General features: G+C 47.8%; 1 protein-coding gene across 1 annotated transcript in view; it reads left to right on the forward strand.

The window, feature by feature from the left end:
- LOC119450209 (retinal-specific phospholipid-transporting ATPase ABCA4-like) overlaps positions 1-21,054 on the forward strand; it is a 32,268-nt gene that overhangs the window by 7,806 nt on the left and 3,408 nt on the right. Inside the window, exons 4-18 of the mRNA XM_037713594.2 lie at positions 399-580; positions 1,130-1,267; positions 2,835-3,110; positions 4,068-4,223; positions 5,642-5,852; positions 6,939-7,099; positions 7,691-7,987; positions 9,453-9,613; positions 12,940-13,159; positions 13,721-13,957; positions 15,641-15,815; positions 16,507-16,632; positions 16,951-17,114; positions 18,746-18,866; positions 19,770-20,020. Of these exons, the coding sequence (XP_037569522.2) occupies positions 399-580; positions 1,130-1,267; positions 2,835-3,110; positions 4,068-4,223; positions 5,642-5,852; positions 6,939-7,099; positions 7,691-7,987; positions 9,453-9,613; positions 12,940-13,159; positions 13,721-13,957; positions 15,641-15,815; positions 16,507-16,632; positions 16,951-17,114; positions 18,746-18,866; positions 19,770-20,020 (2,876 nt within the window). The remainder of the gene's footprint in view (positions 1-398; positions 581-1,129; positions 1,268-2,834; positions 3,111-4,067; positions 4,224-5,641; positions 5,853-6,938; positions 7,100-7,690; positions 7,988-9,452; positions 9,614-12,939; positions 13,160-13,720; positions 13,958-15,640; positions 15,816-16,506; positions 16,633-16,950; positions 17,115-18,745; positions 18,867-19,769; positions 20,021-21,054) is intronic.

Consider the following 21,054-nt stretch of genomic DNA (forward strand, 5'->3'; position numbering starts at 1 on the left):
ATTAATATCGTGGAAAAATTTTAATCTGATATGCCTTCTACGATCCTTCAGCTCTTGCCGAAGTCTGGCAGTGCCGACACTGTAGTTTGACAGCGGACGTTTGAAATGAGGCTGTGGTTACGCAATATATCCTGCAGAAAACTGTGGTTCATCAGCTTATGGCGATTGAAGAATATAAAAATGAGGGAATGTTTGATATTGAGGCGAAGCGCGACAGTGGGTAAAAAACTTACGGCCGCTGCTCGAAGTTGCAACAAAAGGAGTATTGGCGTTCGCGCGCTGTCCATATGAAATCATTCCGCTCCTTGATACCGCTGGGGTAAAGCCTAACCGCGCACATTGATTAAAAAAAGTGAAGATACTGTTGCTTAGCAGCACTTCTCGCGGTCGCCGCGCAGACGACGGGGCGCGCTGGAGTAACTTCCGCATTACCGGCTCGCCGTACGACAACGTCACGCTGTTCGGCATGACGCTCGTGGTGTGCGCCTACTGCCTCGTCTACGGCATGCTAATCTGGTACCTGGACAACGTCTGGCCCTGGCAGTACGGCATCCCAAAGGACCCGCTCTTCTTCACCAAGGTGAGCTATTGCGTTGTGACGCGAACCCTTCTAATCATCCCACTGTGTGCTTGAAGTCAGTGCACGCCGTATAGATAGCAGCACCCCGAATACCTTTCACAATAAAAGCGCAGGGCAGGATTCACACGGAACGTGAATATTTTACTTGCAGGGCAGGATTCTATGTGAATATTTTATTTGACATTGAGATTGTAGAACTTATAAAGCATTGTGACACCCGAGCGAGTTCGTGAATTTCAGCCCTGCATCCTCGAAACAGCAACCGTTCTGCGACTGGTGGCTATAGTTAGCGACTTGTTGGATGCCGCGGATAAGGGTTCGCTATGCCGGCGCTGGTATCAATACCATCTTTCTCTGCAACCCCCCCCCCCCCCCCCCTCCTCCTCACACCACTTTCCCTGGGTTTCAATTCTGACATTCTGGTGAATGAGCACCCTCTGGCTTTGAATTGTTCATTGCAATCGTTAGTGTGTAAGGAAGCATGCACAGAGGAATGCAATGGAAGTAGCGTTCGGAGCACTCGCCACATATTTTCTCCGTTTCACGCAGAAGAGCTACTGGTTCTACCGCGGCCGTGGACAGGTGACCGTCAGCGAGTCGACCACGGAATCTTCGGAACCCAACGCCCCCATAGAGGGTGTCGGAGACCGCACGAATCCAGGCATTGTGCTCAACGACGTCACCAAGGCTAGTTGCCAAGATGCATGCGAAAATTCGCCTGCGCAATTAAGACGAGGCTAATTTGTTGGAGGTCTTGCGCAGAGCTTACAATGCGAACAGCACGGTGTGCTTAAGAAAGTGTGAACTGCGGAATTGCCGCCGGTTTTCGCGCCTATACTGAAGCCCCAGATCCAGTGCTAGTTAAAAGTAGGGGGTAGCTGGTCTCGCATGTTTTGAAAGAAACTATATTTATGTCCATGAAAAAAGTGTAGATACATCGTAAGATACGTGAAGCTTGCGCGAGTTCATGTAATCGAAAACCTGCAGTCATAGCGGTGAACGGATTATATATAGTTGCTGAGCACGAAGAGGAAAATCTTTAAACGGTGACAGTTGTCCGGGGAGTGATCTTCGTCCACAGTAGTTTTTGCTGGAAAGGCAACTTTTTGTTACTAAACGTATGGCTGCTGGCACGGGTAAACTCTCATACTGGCATGGCATTTTGCATAATTGCTTTGAACGTAGCATTGAATGTAAGTACGCCAATTATCTCGGAGGGAGCTTGGGCTCCGCGTTATTTAAGACCACCGAGAAAACCTGGGAAGCAAATTTAAAATGGACTGTGCGGGATAACTTCGGGAAGCTTTAAAGAGTTTAGCGTAAGCGCATGCTCATAGTGAGCTTTACGCCGTGTTAATGAGGCTGACAAAAAAAAAGTTGAAAAAAAAAAGTCAAGCGCTGCCCACACTATACGTTGGCTCTATATTGCAAAATTTCCCGCCATGTTCGTTAGACTCTTTGTGAGAAGGGTACAGAAGGCTCTGAACATAAAAAGCATTGGTAACGTTTACGTGTGCTCTGCGATGTCCAATCAATGACACAATTGCACTCAAACTAAGATAGCATTGCTTGATTTGTTTTAAATGGCTTTTCGTGCATAAAGCGAAAAAATTTGGCTGTAATGCATAGAAATGACGCTGTAAACCATGTATGACGAACGAGTCACTGCTCCTAGATATGTATAGAAATCATGAGGACAATCGCGCTCCTTGTTGAAACTAAAGTACAGATTGCCATTTGCATTATATGTGAGCAACACTGATGCAATATATGTGAGCAACACGATCAGTGTGCGTTTTGCAGTGTGTCACCTCGCGTCTTCACAGCGTTCAATGAAATTACAAAAAGACAGCGAATTATCTAAGAAGATCGAAAGCTTGGGCAAGTTGATTTTCTATCTTCAGGCGTAAAGCCCGAATAGAAGACGACACATTATGACTTACAGTACGAGATAATTTGTGTATGCGTTACACATACGATACACTTGTGTTCCATATTTTGCCTGTGCCGTGGTTCTTTCGTGCCTTATTTATGTTGAAGCTTATTAGCGGCATTGCTAACGACAGCTTAGTTTCAAGCGAACCTCATAAAACAATCTAATTTGACGTATATGCTACGTATCCGATAATTTCATATGAAGACGTTTGACGTGTGTTCGCATATAATATTAGGTTATTGGATATGTGGGCACATTTCATATTTTTTATATGGATGCGCTTCTAAATGCTCTTTGATCTGCTGGGCGGGCTTTCAGATGTACCACAACCAGACGGTGGCCGTTCGTCACGTGAGCTTGAAGGCGTATCCGGGTGACGTCACGGTGCTGCTGGGTCGCAACGGTGCGGGCAAGACCACGCTGCTGCGCCTCATCACAGGCCTCGAGCAGGCTACCGAGGGCTGCGTCTACGTGGCCGGCTTTGACGTCGCCCTCGAGACGGACTCAGCACGCCGATCCATGGGCTTCTGCCCGCAGGAGAACGTGCTCTTCCTAGGCCTCACCGTCCTCGAGCACCTGCAGTTCTTCGCCAGGGTGCGCAGTTTTCGCGACTTTCAACACACGGCCTCTTATATATCATACACTGATTGGTTTTAGGGCGAATACGAATGGTGGCCGAACTTAAGAGATTTACTAAGGCGAAACGCTAAACAATTAAGTGGCATGTTGTGCCTCATTCGCATTTCTTTGGTGAAAAAAAAAAATGTTGCTTAGCTGACTGAATGAAGGTCAAACTGTTTTTTTGAGCTTCGTGCCCGAACGGTGGCACCGACAACGTGAGTGCTACGTTGCGGATTTCACGGTATCTCCCCGTGTCTGCTTTTTTCTGTTTTGAAGATGAGGTCTTCTTTGTTGACTTCAGACGAGTTTGGCACATCTGGGACCTGGCTATCTTGTAACCAGTTCCATAAAAAATAAAAAGAAAGGGTCAACTAAGTGAAATACGATAAGAATAAGATGCGAAATGAGTGAATAGTGAACATGAAAAAGGGACAGAAAGAGACAGAATAGAGAGATGTAGTCGAAATTTAATCATCGGATCGTTTTAACCACCATATACGTCACCCCTTTTTTATTTAGGGACACTTGGTTGACCCTTTCTTTTTACATGCGAAAGTCTGCAAGAGGTTGACGCTTTACTTACTTTAGAAATCAACGCAGTTCTTTTCTTTATTGATAAATTACGAACAATCGCAAAGGCGACGTTGACAAATGTCTTACGTTATGGTGAAGTGGTGCAATAATTTCAAATTGTGCGCCACCTCCGGTCTCTCATTCTTGCGTCCTTATTCGTCATATACCGAGGCACTGCTAGTTGGCCAATAAGTAGTTATACGAGTTTAATCAACCACTATAGCTTGCATTTACATTTATTATAAGCGGCCCCTTAACAGCAATGATTAAGTCCACCCAAGTCATTTCTGCGTCTTCTTCCTTAGTTGTACAATGCGCACAAAGGGCAGTGTTAAAAAAGCATTGTGGCGCCCACAGATACGCAGCGACAGCTGGGCGACGGCTGACGAGGCGATCGAGGAAATACTGCAGGCGTTCAACCTGGCCGAGAAGCGCGACGCCCTGGCCAGCTCTCTGTCCTGGGGCACCATGCGAAAGCTACAGCTCGGCGTCGCCATTGTCGGAAGCCCTTTGGTAAGTGGATCGCCATTATCACACTAGCGGATTTTCTTCGACCATTCTTCAACTATAATCTCAAGTCGCAAGAAAAGACAAGAAAAAAAAAAAATTGGGGGCCGCTTAAGCTTCGCCTTTAAGAGTGGAACGCGATATCATTCAAAGATCCCTGAATGCTTGTCAGGCTTCTCGGCAACTGCAGCTTTCTTTTTTCTCCACTTTCGCCTCTGCGTGCCTCTATCCGTTTTACGCTGCGAACGCTGACGAAGAGGCGAGCGCCATCTAGATGGGGTTTTCGCAAATAACCTACCCGAGCGCGCCGCTGTTGTTTTGGTTGAAATGCTGGAAAAGGGGTTTGTGTTTGAGTTTTCTCGTAACAGAATTATATGTTTTCTCGGACATTAAAATTACAATCCGACGCTATCATGTCTGTAGGTTGTAGTTAAGTCGTACTTTACGATCGTTGTGACGGATTTTAGTTTGAGAAATTCAAATTTTTCTTCGCTAACGCTTTGCGCCACGCGGAGAGCCTGTGTGGTCGGGGTGGTTCAGGATGAATTTCTCCGCCACACACGCCGATGCGTACGCTGACGCCGACACCGACGGCGACACCAATGCCGACGCCGGATTTTCTGCGACACGGGGCCCTTAACGCTATCGCGTTAAAACAGTTATGGATGGAGTGTGAGCTGTGTAACGATAAATTAATCTGCCTAAAAGATATCCGATAGCTGTGACGTAAGATTTGAAAGTAGGGCTAGCTGGTGTTGAATAATTATAAACAGCAGCGTGACAAAAAGACAACGAACAGAAGCTTGTCTGTGTTGATTTTCTGTCGCGCTGGGGTTATAATAATGAACTGCGACCAGTAGCGCACCCAGGATCTCTGCCAGGGGGAGGTTAACAGTTTGCCAATACCATCTAAACAGCAGCCGATTCCAATTTCTTCACGGGAATTTGTCAAAAAATACGCTTTCTGCGAGTGTGCAGACGATTGCGCGTCTTATATCTTAGTTGCAGTACTCAAATGCGCAAGGAAAAAAATGGGGTTAAACAAAAGGGCGGGTTAAGTCGGCCTCAGGGGGGAGTTACAACCCCCTCCCCGTCGGTGCGCCACTGACTGCGACTTAAACAAGGAGAGGGGAAAGGGGCAGGAAATGCTTTTCGACAGGCTTCTTATTCTGCGTTTTTCGTGTTGCCTTGGGGATTTGAAGCTGACTTAAAAAAATGCGGAAAAATGATATTGCTCACTTTCGACCCATTTCTGCTTTGGGAGCTTACGTGTGCGAAGGTCTAGAGAATGCGGCCGCACGAACATATCGCGAGTCCTGTCAATTCGAATATAAAGTTTCATGGCAATGTATAGGCTAGTGCTAGGTGCGTGTGTAAGATCCCGCTGGGAATCCGACCCGCAAACGAACGTGTTTTTCGCGCAGATCGTGGTTCTGGACGAGCCTACGGCGGGTGCAGACCCCGAGTGCAAGGGCGCGCTGTGGGAATGCGTGCTGCGCTTCCACGAGGACAAGACGATGCTGCTGACCACGCACAGCATGGAGGAGGCCGACACCCTCGGCGACCGCATCGCCGTCCTGTCGGCCGGAAGGCTGCGCTGCTGCGGCTCTCCGCTCTTTCTGCGCACCACCTACGGTATACGCGTGTCTGCGAGCCGGCGGCCATCGTTGTGGCAGCGCATTGATCTGTGTTTTCTAGCCCGACAATGAGTAGACAGTCAACGATGGCTATAGGGTGCCGTGATATTAACCGCTGCTTGGGTCAATGGCTATGGCGTTCTGCTGTGTAGAGCGAAGTCGCCGTTGCGATGTCTGGTCGTGGTGGCCACATTCGGATGGAGTGGGAATACTAAAAAGTCGCACACGAACCAAGATTTCGGCGCACATAAAGTACCCCCCCCCCCCCCCCCCCCCCCGCGATGGCCAGAACAAGTTCGGAGCCCTCCGCAACGGTCGCTGTCGTTTTGTGACATTGAACGGCATCAGTCAGGTTCAGTAATCTTATGCTCTTGTAATACGAAACTGCGCGAATGTATGCGCGAGGTATATGACTAATGCGAACACATGTCACGCAAACACACACACACACAAAAAAAGAAAAAAAAAAAACCTTCAATAGGGCTTTTGGTTTCCGCAGAGCTAGTGAGAAAGTCGACCCGCCGTGGTGGCTTAGCGGCTACGGCGTTGCCATGCTGAGCACGAGGTCGCATGTTCGATTCCCGGACAAGGCGGCCGTATTTCGTTAGGGGCGACATACAGTAACGCTCGTGTACCGTGCATTGGGCACACGTTAAAGATCCCCAGGTGGTCGAAATTAACCCGGAGTTACCCACTACGACATACGTCATGATCCAGTCGTGGTTATGGCGCGTAAAACTGCAGAATTTAATTTCTTGTGAGAAATTCAACCTGTGCCATTACGTATTGAGCTGATGAAAATTGGCTAGGGACGAAACGAGCAAACGCTTCCGGAGGTACATAAGGCCAACCTGTCAAAGAGAGAGCAAATGACCGAAGACTACAAATTATGATGATGATCGTGAGCTTCGAGCGTAATGCGTTAAATCTGTGCTGTCGGTCGTAGGAATGACGCATCGTTCGTAAGACGTAGACGCGAGCGAAATGCATTATCACTTCCGGCTGACAGAGGACTATGATGATGCTTCCTTTCCGCTGCGATTCCAGAGTCGGGCATGTGCTACATGATTCACGCGTGGCGCAGGCACGGGCTACTGGATCAGGACAGGCATGAAGAACTTCAGTCCGGCGCGTGCTCTTGCCGACCTGGTGCGGCGTTACGTTCCCCGAGCTCAGATCAAGGCCGACGACCACCAGACGCTCAACGCGAACGTGGGAGATCCTGGCGTCAACACGCTCATTCAGGTGAGAGCGCTGGGAAACGCTGCTCGGAGACTGTATACCAAACTCTTCCAAAAGTTGGGTATACCTTGTAAGACTGCTCTCTGTTTTAAAATCTGTGAGTAACCTTCACGGACAGCGGGCCCTCACACACTTTGAGTGCTGATGCTGAGGCCGCTGTACTTGTCCGATCAAAACTACACCTCCGCTGGGTCCATTTAAGAAAATTCTGTAACATATACATAATCCTTTAATTTGGCGTCACGCAGCAAGATGTCCTGACGAAATTTTGCAAAACTGAGCTAGTAAAGGCGGGACGAGCGTAAGACGACATACAAGTTATTAAGAATGCAACCGTAACAACCTGCCCAGCTGTCTGCAGAAAGATCAAGTAAATGCACCTGTTATCGCTCAAGCGGTCAAAGACATTTTAAATTCTAACCACACCGAGATTTCGTATTCATCGAAGGCAACATTCTTTCACACGTTGTTGTGGTCTAATCGGAGTTCGAGTACTTCGGTCCCACGAGAAAATTTCCCGGCAATTGTATTTATTACCTTAACGTTTCGGGCGCGAAACGCGCTTCGTCGCTCAAACTCGCTCGCCTTGTGCAGTTGCTCCGTGAGCTGGAAGAGAACCGGCGCACGTACTTACTCGACTCGGTGTCGGTGTTCGTGGCGGCGCTCGAAGACGTGCTTCGCTGCGTGGACCGCGATCCGGGGGAGAGTGAGGACGATGGAGTGCCCGAGCTGCCCGACTGCCCGTGTGCCCTGGTCGACGCGAACAAGGTGGCTGCCGGCGGCATCAACCCGAGCAGCCAGCAGCGCCTCTATGCCCTCGTCGTGAAGCGGCTGCAGTACAGCCGCCGTGACTTCAGGCTGCCCATGCTCATGCTCCTGCTTCCGCTCTCGGTAAGTGATGCACGCGGATTCTCAAAAGATCCTCGACTCGATCCTCCGCGCCACCGAGTTGAGCACAGCGCCGCCCCCTCGACTGACGGAAGACGCTACAGTTCTCAAGAATTGCCGTAGATGATCGTGGATCGCAGTGACCATTTCTGTTCAGGGGTGGCGCTGCGATGTGCTCTCTTGTAGAGTTACTGTATATAGATAGGCTCACTTGAGCCTATACAGCAACTCTACTCCCTTGAGTGGAGGCGGAGTTTGAGTGGAGGAACGGAATACGGTGGTGTCTTTCCTACAGCTACACGTGCTTGTTCCACGCGTCGAGCCGGAGTCGCGTCGCGTGGCCTCGATCAACTGACCGTGGTCGTTGTTCTTACTTGTATGTTGTACCGTTTCGTTCGTCGGAGTTGGCTACTGAAACGTGTGCATTAATGGGATGGGGGCCTTCGCATCTTCGGTGACGTTGAACTTGTATTAAAATAATTCGTTTTCAGCGTGCGATCGGCGAGTACATTTCACATGTCACGGTGCGTAATTATCGATCGTTTCATGTAGGTTCGCTAGTTTCACACGGAACGGAATCCAACGACGAGTACGGCATATCAGGCTGGGTTGAAATAGGCGCAGTTGACGCTGCGCAGAGAATGCGCGCCGCCTTAGTGTGCATGGTATTCGGGGCGAAGCTGTTTGTCGAAGTGGCACTAGACGTTTATTAAAGCGAAGGTAACATTAGATAACTAGGTTATAAGTGAGCCATGCGTAAAATTCCTAGACGTGACGTTAGGTTGACACGTACAAGCAATGTGATTACGCTTTAGAGAGGAGGATTCTTGGACGGACATTAAAGGCCAGACTTGCGCTAGTCAACAGCTTATGATCGAAGCAAACGATCCAGCGAATGAAGCTGCGGCTTGTCGAGTCATGATCCATGAGCTCACTTGTGGAAAAGCTCTCCGACTGACATCATGTTTATTCATGGGCAGGGATATATTTTACTACCGCTTCATTATTACTATGGATAAAAGATGAGCGAGGGCTAAGAAGGCACCAGGAAGGACGGGGTGCAGCGGAGAATGACAGTATAGTAAAGGCGTTTTTGGGGCGTATGTGTGGCGTGCCAGTTGCCCTGTGATGTAAGGGTTGCCGGTCACTTCTACGGTATCTTGCTTCGTGGTCATTTCTTACAGTGTGGTGATAATAGAGAACACAGTTTACCAGAATACTTGTGGGCCAATCGGTACAACGTGTTGCAAAAAGTAGCGCCTATGTATTGCTATCTTTCTTTTCGTGAGTTCCGTGTGAGGCATAAAGCTGCGACGTGGTTGCCGCGCTGCTAATTGTCAGCATGTCATAACCAAAAAGCCCACCGTGTACGCTTTGCTTTAGGAAACAGGAATTCTCACAGAAGGGTGGTTCTTAATCTCGGAATTCCAGCAGACAAATGCGGACTGTTTCTCGCTTGTGGTTGCAGGTCATCTTCCTCTTCGTGTTCATGAACCAAGCGCACATCTCGAGAAACCTCATATACTCCGGGGTCGTAGAGTACTCACTGCGCAAGGTCTTTGGTCGCACGGTTGCTTTCTACACGACCGACGAGAGCATGAACAACGTGGCCACTCGAAGATATGCGAGGTACGCCAGGAGTCGGGCCGGACGTGCAGTTTCCTTAAACGTTTAGCGTTATCTGTGCTGACGAGTTAGCTATATATCATTAGTGTGGCTGATTCCAATAGGCCCTTCACTTTTAGTCATTGCTATCAGCAATATTTAAAAAAAGACATCGGGTTCTTTTGTACTATCGGAATTATCGTGCTGTTATGAGATTCTGAAGTCTGGAAGCTTCATTATCAGATGCTGGCGTGCGCACTTTTGTAGACGACCTTGCGGAAAACGGAAAGGTGCATTCGATTCTGGGATACAAATTGTGGACTCCGTTAGCGCCGTCGTAAGCAGATTTAAATGATCGTATAGGCTCGTGCTTGGCGCTGGACTAGTTACTCTGGCGCAACCATGTGTGATAGCCAGTTCATGCTCTTGTTAAAATACCAGCCTTGTAAGTCATGTAGCGTCCGTGGGCCGCAAACTTTATAATAATGTGTACCATATTGTGCCAAACACGAAAAAATAATAATCCGATTTTGTAGAAAGGTAATTTCGTGCGTGACCTATTTCAGAGCGGTCTACGTCGAAGCTTCTTGCGATCTGTGCCCCTTTCTTGAATAATTTACAAAGAAGCATACTTAGTTTTTAGCCAAAAAGTTTAAGGCACATGTTATCGCCCAAGGTCTTCCTCTATTACTTTTGCACAACATAGAAATCACCAGTGTGTTTCATGGCACATATTGTGATGAATATCTCAAAAGTGAGGCTGTGTGTTTCATGGCACATATTGTGATGAATATCTCAAAAGTGAGGCTGCAATCTTAGTATTCCTAATAAATGGGTGTCTCCTCAGTACGCCTAATTACTCGGGATATGTATTACATACCTGCAAACTGCCCTGATCTGTCCGGAAGACTCGCGAATTCTGACCAATCCTCCCACTGTGCGGACATGGTCATAAATCTGCCGAAAAACTGCCACAACTCCATCGCGATAAAAAAGTATCATACATCATAGACGCATTGTTATTGTCATTATGCGCTAGGCAGCTAGCCAAAGTTAGACTTCAATCCGAGCCATTTGTGTGTAGGCAGTGTAGGCCTAACTTCAGATCGAGACATGCGTTGAGTGCGCATGCGGCAACGCTTTCATATGCGTTGCATAATAGATGGTTTCCTTAACCTCGTCAGACCAGGAATCCATCTGTGCGGACACTTCTGGCTTCATATGCGTTGCATAATAGATGGTTTCCTTAACCTCGTCAGACCAGGAATCCATCTGTGCGGACACTTTTTTTTTGAAGCAAACGGCGCTTCCGAGAACCTTGAACGCTCGTTCATTGCTGTTTACAATTCCGTGCTACCATCCGGCGGAGTTTGGGCCAAATACGGCACAACTGAGCGACCTGACGTTATTGCAAAATAGTGTTTTGGAGCGTGAATGCGCTTTACGGTGAATTGAAGACACCGAAAAGTGTTGTTAAAGGGACTGAGACAAATGAGAACGGATTGTTTTGTAGATCGCGCAACGCCCCCCCCCCCCCCTCTCTCTCTCTCTTTTGTTTTGCCACCGAGAATAAGCATTTGTGTCCACAACAGCGGACATTGAGACTCGACAGTAATGCCTCTTAATTTGATGTTGGCGTGCATAGCTGACTGGCTGCTCACTTCGCCGCTGAAGGAGACACAGATAGCGATAAAGTTGACGTTAAAATAAAATTATGGCGTTTTGCGTGCCAAAACCAAGATCCGATTATGAGGCACGTCGTAGTGGGGGACTCCGGAATAATTTCGACCAGTTGGGTACTTTAATGTGCGCCTAAACCTAAGTAAACCTATGTTTTCGCCTTTCGCCCCATCGAAATGCGGCCGCCGTGGCCGGGATTCGATCCCGCGACCTGGTGCTTAGCAGCCCAACACCATAGTCACTAAGCACCACGGCGGGTTTCAGAGGTCTCCCATGAAAAATAAGGCCGCTCTTAAGTAAAGTACCCGAACGTCTAAAGCCTTACATTTGACTATAAAAGATGGAACGAAGAACTCTGCAAGGTTCCGTAAATCTGACAGCTGAAAGAGACTCCACACTGCTATTGCACATTTTAAGCTGTGCATCTCCGCATTGAGGTCGATCGCAGTTGTTTCCTACAACTTTACTAAAATGATAAGGATGATGATAATGACAGTGACGATAAGGATAAAGTAAGCCGCATCGTGTTCACTTTGAAAGCTGTTTTATTTGAAGTAACAAAAGAGTAAATATTTGTATGAAAATGATAGAAGAAAAGTAGTTTGTGGGAAATAAAAAAATTAAGGGTACCACCACGTGGGTGGACATTTATTTCTTTTGAACCTACAAGCAAGTAATAAGAATATTACTTCAGAAATGGTATAAGTCCTTGCAAAGAAATTTGAGAGCGTTAAGTAACTCATATTATGCAAGGTTTTTTCTTGGGACCCACAAGGTTAAGTCAACTTCACCGCAATAGAGCGTTGTCACATGGTGAAGAATGCAAAAATGTTTTTTGTTGAAGCGTATTGAGAGAGAAACGTGGCCAGTGTCACGGGACATAGGCCGGTATAACGTGAAACTATTCCAATCTGTTTTTATTCCAAATCGGCCATTAGCCCTCCGTGATAGGTGAAAACGGCTCCAGGTCTGCCCATATAGGCGTGACGGCCGCCCATATGATCGATATCTAGCAATATGCGCAATAAGTTGTTCGACAGTGCTCGAAGCAGCCCATCTCCTGTGAACTGCAACGTGTGCGTTAAATGTATTAAACAGTTAATTAGAGAATATTTACTACCCAGGTATTAAGCGCGTGTGTATTACTCTGCCTGACGTCGGCCTTACTGGTAAAGTGTTGCTGAAGTAATAGTCTCTACCTTTTCATACAATGCCCGAATAAACGAGACGGCGAATCGAGGGACACGATATTTCTTATAACCACACGAAGCCAACAGACAATGAAGCCGAGGAAGCCGAGGAAAGCACAGGTGAAATTAACTGTTTCTTTTAATTGGAATGTAGAAACAATAAGGAATAGCGAAATGAAATTGCAGGAAAAGGAAGGCAACTTGTCGACGGTGGGAGCCTGACACACGTCTTCCATATTGCGCATGCGATGTTCTACTAATCGAAATACTATTGTAGCGCATACGACGAGAACGCAAATGCGGCTTTTTGCGACCTCGTCCGTATTCGCTACAATATTATTCCAAGATGTCATACCAACAAGCCCGCATTGCAACACTAGTCTACCAATTTAGTTAAGGTGGCGTAGTTTAATGTCTTAACGAAAAGCCCTTGAATGTCAGCTGAAGATAATGAAAATCGCGGGGGCACTGTAACGTCAGGTACCTGAACGAAGACGAAGGCGCCAAGGTGCAGCGGTTAAATCCGGGCGAACCCTGGGAGTGGTTGCAAGACCAAGCGCTGGAGAACTACCAGCGCTACCGGCGGAGCTTCGTAGTGGGCGCCGGTTACCGGCTCACCAGCAACTGGTCCACCGTGCCCACGCAGGCCATCGTGCGCGCGCCCTCGGCAACCTTGAGTGAGGAGCAGCGAGTCATCGAGGTATGCGGCAGGGTAAAACTCTGCGCGGTACCGTGGAAAAGGTTTCTGCTTGAGGCTTGGCGGGGATTAAGGATACAAGGCGATATATTGTTGGGCAAGTCGCGGGTTCACTTTGTAGATGAATGATTTTAATGACTTTTATATGCACGAAAAAAAAAGACAGTGCTGTAATGCCATATTCTATACTTCTCCCATTCTTTTCGTAATGACGTCGTCACAAGAGGGCCGTTTCTAAGAAGTGAAAAGGGGGCTAAATACGGGCATGAAAGTGACACGTTTTGCTCATGCTACAGAAAGAGCTCCTGTATAGCTTACTTCTTTTTTAAAAATCTTGTACGCAAGTAGAAAACGAGGGCCTGATTTGAGCACGAGCAGTCTGTTGTCAGTGAGAACCAAATATCTTGCTACTTCGCTTACTGCGAGCATCTCGGTCGACCGATCTGAAGGTCGAGACTCGATCCTGCACTTAATTCGCGATCATTTTGAGTGTGGCGAGGAAAAGTACAGCTTTCGTTCGAATTTCTCCGGAATGCCACACGTGGAAATTGCATCGCACTACAGGTGACCGCGTGGCACAGCGCGTATTCGCCGCACTCGGCGGTGGTGTCTCTGACGGCGGCCACGCGTGCTTTCCTGCCGGGCTGGAAGGTGCGCGTCGTCAACCACCCGCTGCCCAAGGAGCACCCGAGTCCCGAGCCGGACCCCATGATCGTGCTGGCCACGCGCGTCATGTGCGGCGTTTTCATTCCGGTCGGCCTGGCCTTCCTCGCTGCAACCTACGTACTCTTTCCCATACAGGTATACGCATTCGGCACGCTCGTTCGATATAACAATAGCGTTACAGGAGAAGCTTGTTTAGACAAAGAGAAATCAGTTTTAGCGCGCAAATCATAAGAAGGAAAGGAAGAATGCGACAGGACAGAGCGCACTAAAAAGTAGTTACACTAAAAGCTCTAGCACTAAAAATGATTTTTTTTTTGTCTAAGCAAAGTTTCAACAACCAGCCCAAGCAGCCATGCACCCTGTTAGAGGAGAAGCTTGCGGTTATTGTGGCAAAGGCTCTGGCGGGAATATTGCGTACAATGTTAATTGCGTTATTTGTGCATTATCGTCCTTTTGTCACCTGTGTAGTTTTTCACTGTTTCGTGACCTGTAAGGTATCTGAGTGAGTCGAGGTATCTACCGCATTTTCGAGTAATGCGGTAGATACCTCGACTGAAATACATTATTTTTTTTACAGGTCACGAAACAGTGAAAAACCACACAGGTGACAAGGACGATATTGTACAAATAACCCAATTAACATTGTACGCAATGTTCCCGCCAGAGCCTTTGCCACAATAACCGCAAGCCTCTCCTCGAAAAGGGGGACTGCTTGTTGAAACTTTGCTTAGACAAAAAAAAAAAGAACTTTTTAGTGCTAGAGCTTTTAGTGTTGAATGACGCGGCATCGCCGCCTACATACACGCATAAATATACCCAAAGTTGGTGAGGTGTGACCTTGGCGACCCCGCACTTAATTAAGCATGGATACGCATGGAGCGTTGCTGATGATGATCCCTTTTCGGAACACCAAACCATCGACATCTTCATACGCACCGGAACGCAGTGGCGGGAGAAGTGTCTCACGTGGTGTGGTAACCCATACATAATACACGACGAACTCGCGCAGAGTGGCGCAGTAGTTGGAGTTCTCGGCAAAAAGTACCACTTGACACTTTAAGTAAGTCGTGTAGCTCTGCCGACGTGACATCGCCGCACAGCCGCGCAACAGCAAATGCGAACCGTCACGGAAACGATCGCAAAATGGCGACGCAGAGGGGAGAACAACCAAACAACCAATAAACAAGTGTGTTTCTTTAACCAGAAACATTGTTGTGACTTAATAATTGCGCTACCGCTTTGTTGTATCTTGAACTGCCGCAAATTTTCTATTTTCATTATTTGTGTTTTGCGCGGCTGCAGCTTCGACGTATGGTGTCGACATGCATGACAGGGCGTTTTGATTTGCGGCCTTGATCTCGCGGCTACGGCGGCGGCCCTGTTCCATAGTGGAGCTGCATTAGCTCGGTACTATTGCTAGCTTTGACCACAAATATAAGGTCGAGATTCTTTGGTCTCGAATATAGCAGACTGTTCGATTCGTTATTTGATAGTTTTGAATATTCGCTCATCCCTAGTAACTGTGTGCCGTACGGCAGGTGTCGCACGGTATAGGTGACGCGGAGAGGCAGTTTGGCACGGCCTCTATTAGTCTCTATATACCTTTACTGTCGACTGTACACAACAACTGTAACAAGTCTGTACTTTTATGTTCGGTAGATATGGTAAAACTGTCGCCAATAGATCTCCCCTCGATTTGTGGAGCTTTTCTTTCTGCGACAGTCGCACCTGCCACGCAACAGCAACTCGCAGGACTGTCAAAAACCGCACTTTTCAGAAGTTAACCGCTCTGTCGGGTAACGTCGTGTGTCGCCGCAGGAGCGGGTCCAGAACGTGAAGCTGCTGCAGCTTCTGGCGGGTGCGGGAGCTCTCCCCTTCTGGGTCTCTTCGTTCATCGTGGACCTGGCGCTGCACGCGATCTGCTCGCTCGTGCTGCTCTTGCCCCTGGCTCTTCTCGACTGGCACCGCCTGTACTCGGACACCTACACGCTCGGTGCGGACGCATGTCGCGTACGCGTGCAGTTAGCGGGTGGTACTCGGTGTAGGGAGCATATAAGTCTAGTACTCGGTAGTTTAAGCGGCGACCAAGCAGAATAAAGTGTTCCTAGGGGGCTAAATCTTTAGTCAACCATGTGCAGCCGAGACAACGAAGTCTAGGAAAGCACAAGGAACAATGAATCATTTGTTTAGAATCCTGAAAATTCTAACCTAATTTTATATTAGAATCGTCCCCCATAACCCACTGTGCATTTTCAGGCCGTTGAAGTCCACAATGCTAATTTAGTTCAAATATCGTACACTAACACTTCTGAAGCGTTCCAAGTTTATATATATATATATATATATATATATATATATATATATATATATATATATATAATAGAGTGAGCGAGTTTCCCGTACCCTCGCTGCGATGGCAATTAAGTGGCCATTTATATCCTTACCATTCTAGTCGCTTGTCTGGAGTGCTTGATTCTAACAGCGGCTACGCATCAGGATGTCAAAGCTGTATGTTGGAGTCACTAGTCAAAGACGCCTTTAATCACTACTATTGCTAAAGTGGTCATGTCCAAAAGCTTCGAAGAGCACTTTGAAGAAGCTTTAGAATGATGTTTGTTATAAAAATATTAATGAGTACAAAACATTGCAACTGTGTCAACATTTTAGAGTTGCTTTTTTTGCAGCTTCCGTCTATACAATAATGCTGAGCTACGGCTGGGCCTCGATACCGGTCGCCTACATGGCGTCATTGGTCTGCGACCAGCCGTCAACAGGATACGTGGCCATCGCCAGCGTCAGCATCGTAGCTGGTACGAGCTATTGTCATCTTCGACTTTTGCACATAACGGCTGGAGGTCACGCATTGGCCTTTCAGCGCAGTTAGCGGCGGCTAAATACAGAATGATTCCTTCTAAGTGATTATACAGGACTTTAATCGTGTCATTGCCGGATAAGCTTTGTTTTGCCTACAAACTTAATGCCGATGACGTCAGATTTTTTTTTGTAGAAGAGTTTGTGCCCTTCTTTGAGACAGAAAGCACAGAAAGATGCTTTTTCATTTGGTATTTAGGAAAGTTTGTCAGCGAGAGGTGGTCACTATACTGAGCGCGTCTTTGACGAGCGTGCAGGTATGGTCCTGAACACGAGCATGTCCCTGCTCTACCTGCTGCCCCAGCTGACGGGCCACTGGGAGAACAGCACCCACGAGACGCCATACCTAGACGGCGCCTTGTGGATATTCAGGACTATTCCCAGCTTCGCGCTCACCTGGGGCATCTCCAACTGTCTGCAGGTATATACGCAGCGGGGGAATCGTAGAACAGCTTAGGATTGACTAGCAATTACTGTTGGGAATCGGCGATTGTGTTCACTGCTCCGAACCGAACACGCTGTGAGAATTAGTGCATGTGTACTTATGCCGACGTCGATGCGACCTAATGTTCTCCGGTGTTCCCTAGCGCGGTCTACTGCTCTCACTTAAAAAGAAAAGAAACAAACAACGCTTAACCTTGCACTCGGCGGTCGCCCAGCTTCGCTTCAAACAGCGAAGCTCGGCGACCGTAGCCTAGCATTTTCCGGAAGTGCGCGCGTTCATCTTATTACTCATGATGATGATAATGTCTTTTCGCGCGTCTCGGACTTACGGTCGTCACTGCGTGTTGCGTAGCGCAACACCGACACCGCGTTCTAATGCCGACACCGTGTTCCACCGCATTGCAATGCCGACAACGCGTTTCAGCAGACCCGCTGCTCCGTGAATGCGTCTCTCTCTCTATCGCTCTCATTTTCTTGATCTCTCTCCCGAGCACAGCGCGCAAGACCTCTTCTTCACCACAGCTGGCGCGTGCGAACGCGCCAGCTGTGGACGAAGACGACGACCTCGAACCATATGCGAATCATATGGTTCGCATAAATACATGCAAGCGTGGCTGTATATAGCTTAGTGGTTACTATGGTACCACTATCTGTTTCTACGACATCGTGAACAACCCGGAATACCCAGGCAGAAAACTGATTACTTTCTAGGTACCTGCAGAAAGTTTTCTTACCGGAAAAAAAAAAGAAAGGGATAACTTAGTGGTACGTCGCTCGCCTTGGGTACCGTGGGCACGCGGGTTCAGATCCCGCCCCGGCAAGAATGTTTATTTCGTTTTATTTCTTCCTTCATTGCTGATGATGATAGTTTCTTGATACGAACCACAAATTACGGCTGGCTTAAACAGCTTCGCTGTTAAAAGAATAAAGAATAGTCGTGCCATAAGAGGTACGAGGCGCGCGCTGGCAGACAAGTGCGTTCGCAAATTCTATTGACTGTCGTGAGCTATCTGTAGCGTCCTCTCTTCTTGTACGCCGCTATGAAACGGAGTAAGAAATGCTTGTGGTTCAAAACTATCCGATTCTGAGGATGGGCTGCAGATGGGCTGGCCATTGTGTATGGTCATGCTTATAATTGTGCGGCGAAAACGGCCGTTCTTCTTATCACGCGTGACGGTAAGACACCTTTTCCAGCCTACCAACTGTTTAAGCTCGCCTTGCTTAGGATGAAACCGTATATAAAGGCTAACCACACAGTGCGCAGCACGACAAAATGTGAAAGTAGTCGCGTCCCAAGCTCGGAAGCAAACTGCCCCATGTTAGAAACTCCCGGAAGACTGCGCAAACGCGCCTCAAACGTGTGGCGCTTATGCTAGACGAACCAAATGCTTAGAAGGCACTTCTGGCACTCTTGTGCAGAGACTACAGGCTGTGAAAGTTATGTAATACGCTTCGAGATAAAAATAAAAATAAACTTACTATTGGAAAGCTACGAAACACTCGCTGGGATCTTGCTTGCATTTGGCGTTAAAATGCCCTCCGAAAGAAATTTCTTTAAGTCTTACCGTTGGCCTATTGTATAGCATAATTTTTCATTTCATTTCACAGATTGCCCAGGAGAGCGTGATGTGCCGCTACATGTCCACGTTCGACAGGCTGGTATTTTGCCAGAACTTTGGACTTGAATCGATACCGAACCACCTTAATCGCTTCGTCGAATGCTGCCCCGGTAGGTCTTTCTCTTATCTTTACGGAAACATTTTTTATTTGCTGGACTTCGCACTGCGCAAGCAGAACGCCTCACCGAAAGTGTGTAGTTCAACTGAATACCTCACTGTGAGCAGCAGTGTTAGTACACTTTTGCGAGATGAATAGTATATTCCATCGCAAATCTCGTCTTTCGCTTCTGTTACATAAACATTTCTCATGGTTTCTATTTAATAATTCTTCTCTTATGCAGAGACACGCGTTTTCATCCTGCACATGAAAAAAATATTGTTACTGCTGCTTGTCTCTTGCTCAAGTTTGCAGCAAATCACATTTTATAGCCTGGATCCTTCGCCATATCACCCGGCACTGTTAGTTGCCTGGTCTTAGAGAGTAATGACAAGTTTTCTTTGTCTGCGCCCCATGCAGCGAGTAATGTCCCAATCGTGGAGGCAATGACGTTACATTCTCGTCTCCGGCGACTGTAGTGCGACAAGGTATTGCCTTCGAGAGCGGTTTTCATTATCGCCGGGGGCGTAGTGTAAACATCATTAGCGGCTCAGACTAAGGCAAGTTCGCATTTTTTTATTGACAAACCAGGCATGCAACAGTGCCAAGCGTTTTAATTAACAATCTGGACCACAAAATGTGATGTTGCGGCCAAATTTTAACAAGAGCACCGGTAATGAAAAAAATCTTTTTATTGCGATAACAATTATATGGACATTCCAGGCGCATTTTGCCGTCGGCGTCGCCGTGATGTTTCCTATAAAGTCAAAGGACAATAACACCGTCGCCGCGCGCCGTATGCTGTATGTGCGAGTGAAAGCGCAGGCTTTTGTATACGAAAAACGCAGGTTATCGTATACGTCACAGCTTCTAAGCATTTTTCCTTGATGAAACACGCTAACGCTCATTGGCGCAGAGAAGTGCCGCGACTGCACCCTGTCCAAGGGCTGCCTGACGTGGGAGAAGACGAGCGGCGGCCGCGACGTGCTCCTCATGCTGCTGGTGGGCATCGCGCTGCTCGCATTCGTCACGGCGCTCGACTCCGGCCTGGGATACGTGGCTCGCACCCGTCGCAGGTCGCGCGGAGCGCCCCCTTCCGAGCACCTCGGCGTCATCGAGGAGCGCACGCGCGTACGCAAGCTTATCGCGGACGGCCGCGTCGAACAGGCGAGTTGCGAGGGGAGATTTTTGGCTCGAAATATCCCTAAAACACCTGCCATGGTTGCTTAGTGACTATATAGTCTATGCTTCTGGACTGCTAAACATGAGGTCGCGGGATCAAATACCGGCCACGGTGGCCGTATTTCGATGGGGGCGAAATTAGACCCCTGTGCTTAGATTTAGGTGCAAGTTAAAGAACCCCATGTGGTACCCCATTCCGGAGTCCCCCTCTACGGCGTGCCTCATAATCAGATCGTGGTTCTGGCACGTAAAACCCCCTAATTTTTTAATCCTTAAAATACAGGCTAAAGGAAATTACTTCGGACGGGCACTCTGTCTGGCCTGATTTGTTGTATCCCTCCCAATCGTACCAGGAAGAAAAGATAGGCGACTGAACAAGATGAGGCTGCAACCAATGGTGAACGTTGGTGAAGGATGTCATGTGCAACCAATGCAAGCGATGCAACCAATGGTGAAGGATGTCATGTGCGTTCATGGGTACCTCTTCGAGCTGACTCTTCTAGTGACATTGAGCAATTTGATGCCGTATTCGCTATATTCCAAGCGACCTAAAAAAGAAGGCAGTGGCAGGAAATAAATAAGGCACGAACTACATAACAATTACACGCAAACACGTGGTATGTATCACGCTTGTCTGCAGATCCTGCGAAAGCAGGTTAAGTCGCTTACGGAGAAGAGCGCAAGGAGAACGGATATATATTAGTTTGGAATGAAGAAGCGCGCGTTCTTTTTTTTTTTTGTTTACTGTTACAATATATGTTGGTTCAAAAGTCAATTCTTTATTTCAGTTTGTACATACAAACAAACTGGGGATGATGAGAGAAAAGCAGCGATTTATACACCACTTGACAGGCTTCACCACCCCTACAAGTTAGCAGTAAGGGCCGCGCCTTACCCGAACGCCGGCATCAAATGAGGCTGATGCAGATGAACCCAAAGCTTCTCTGTATTTCAATGGAAGCCTTTCACTCTGCAGAGTGGTCAGAAATGTGTGTACATCACCAGACATAGTCAAAGGA

The sequence above is a fragment of the Dermacentor silvarum genome, chromosome 4 (assembly GCF_013339745.2).
Source record: "Dermacentor silvarum isolate Dsil-2018 chromosome 4, BIME_Dsil_1.4, whole genome shotgun sequence".
Lineage (NCBI taxonomy): Eukaryota > Metazoa > Arthropoda > Arachnida > Ixodida > Ixodidae > Dermacentor > Dermacentor silvarum.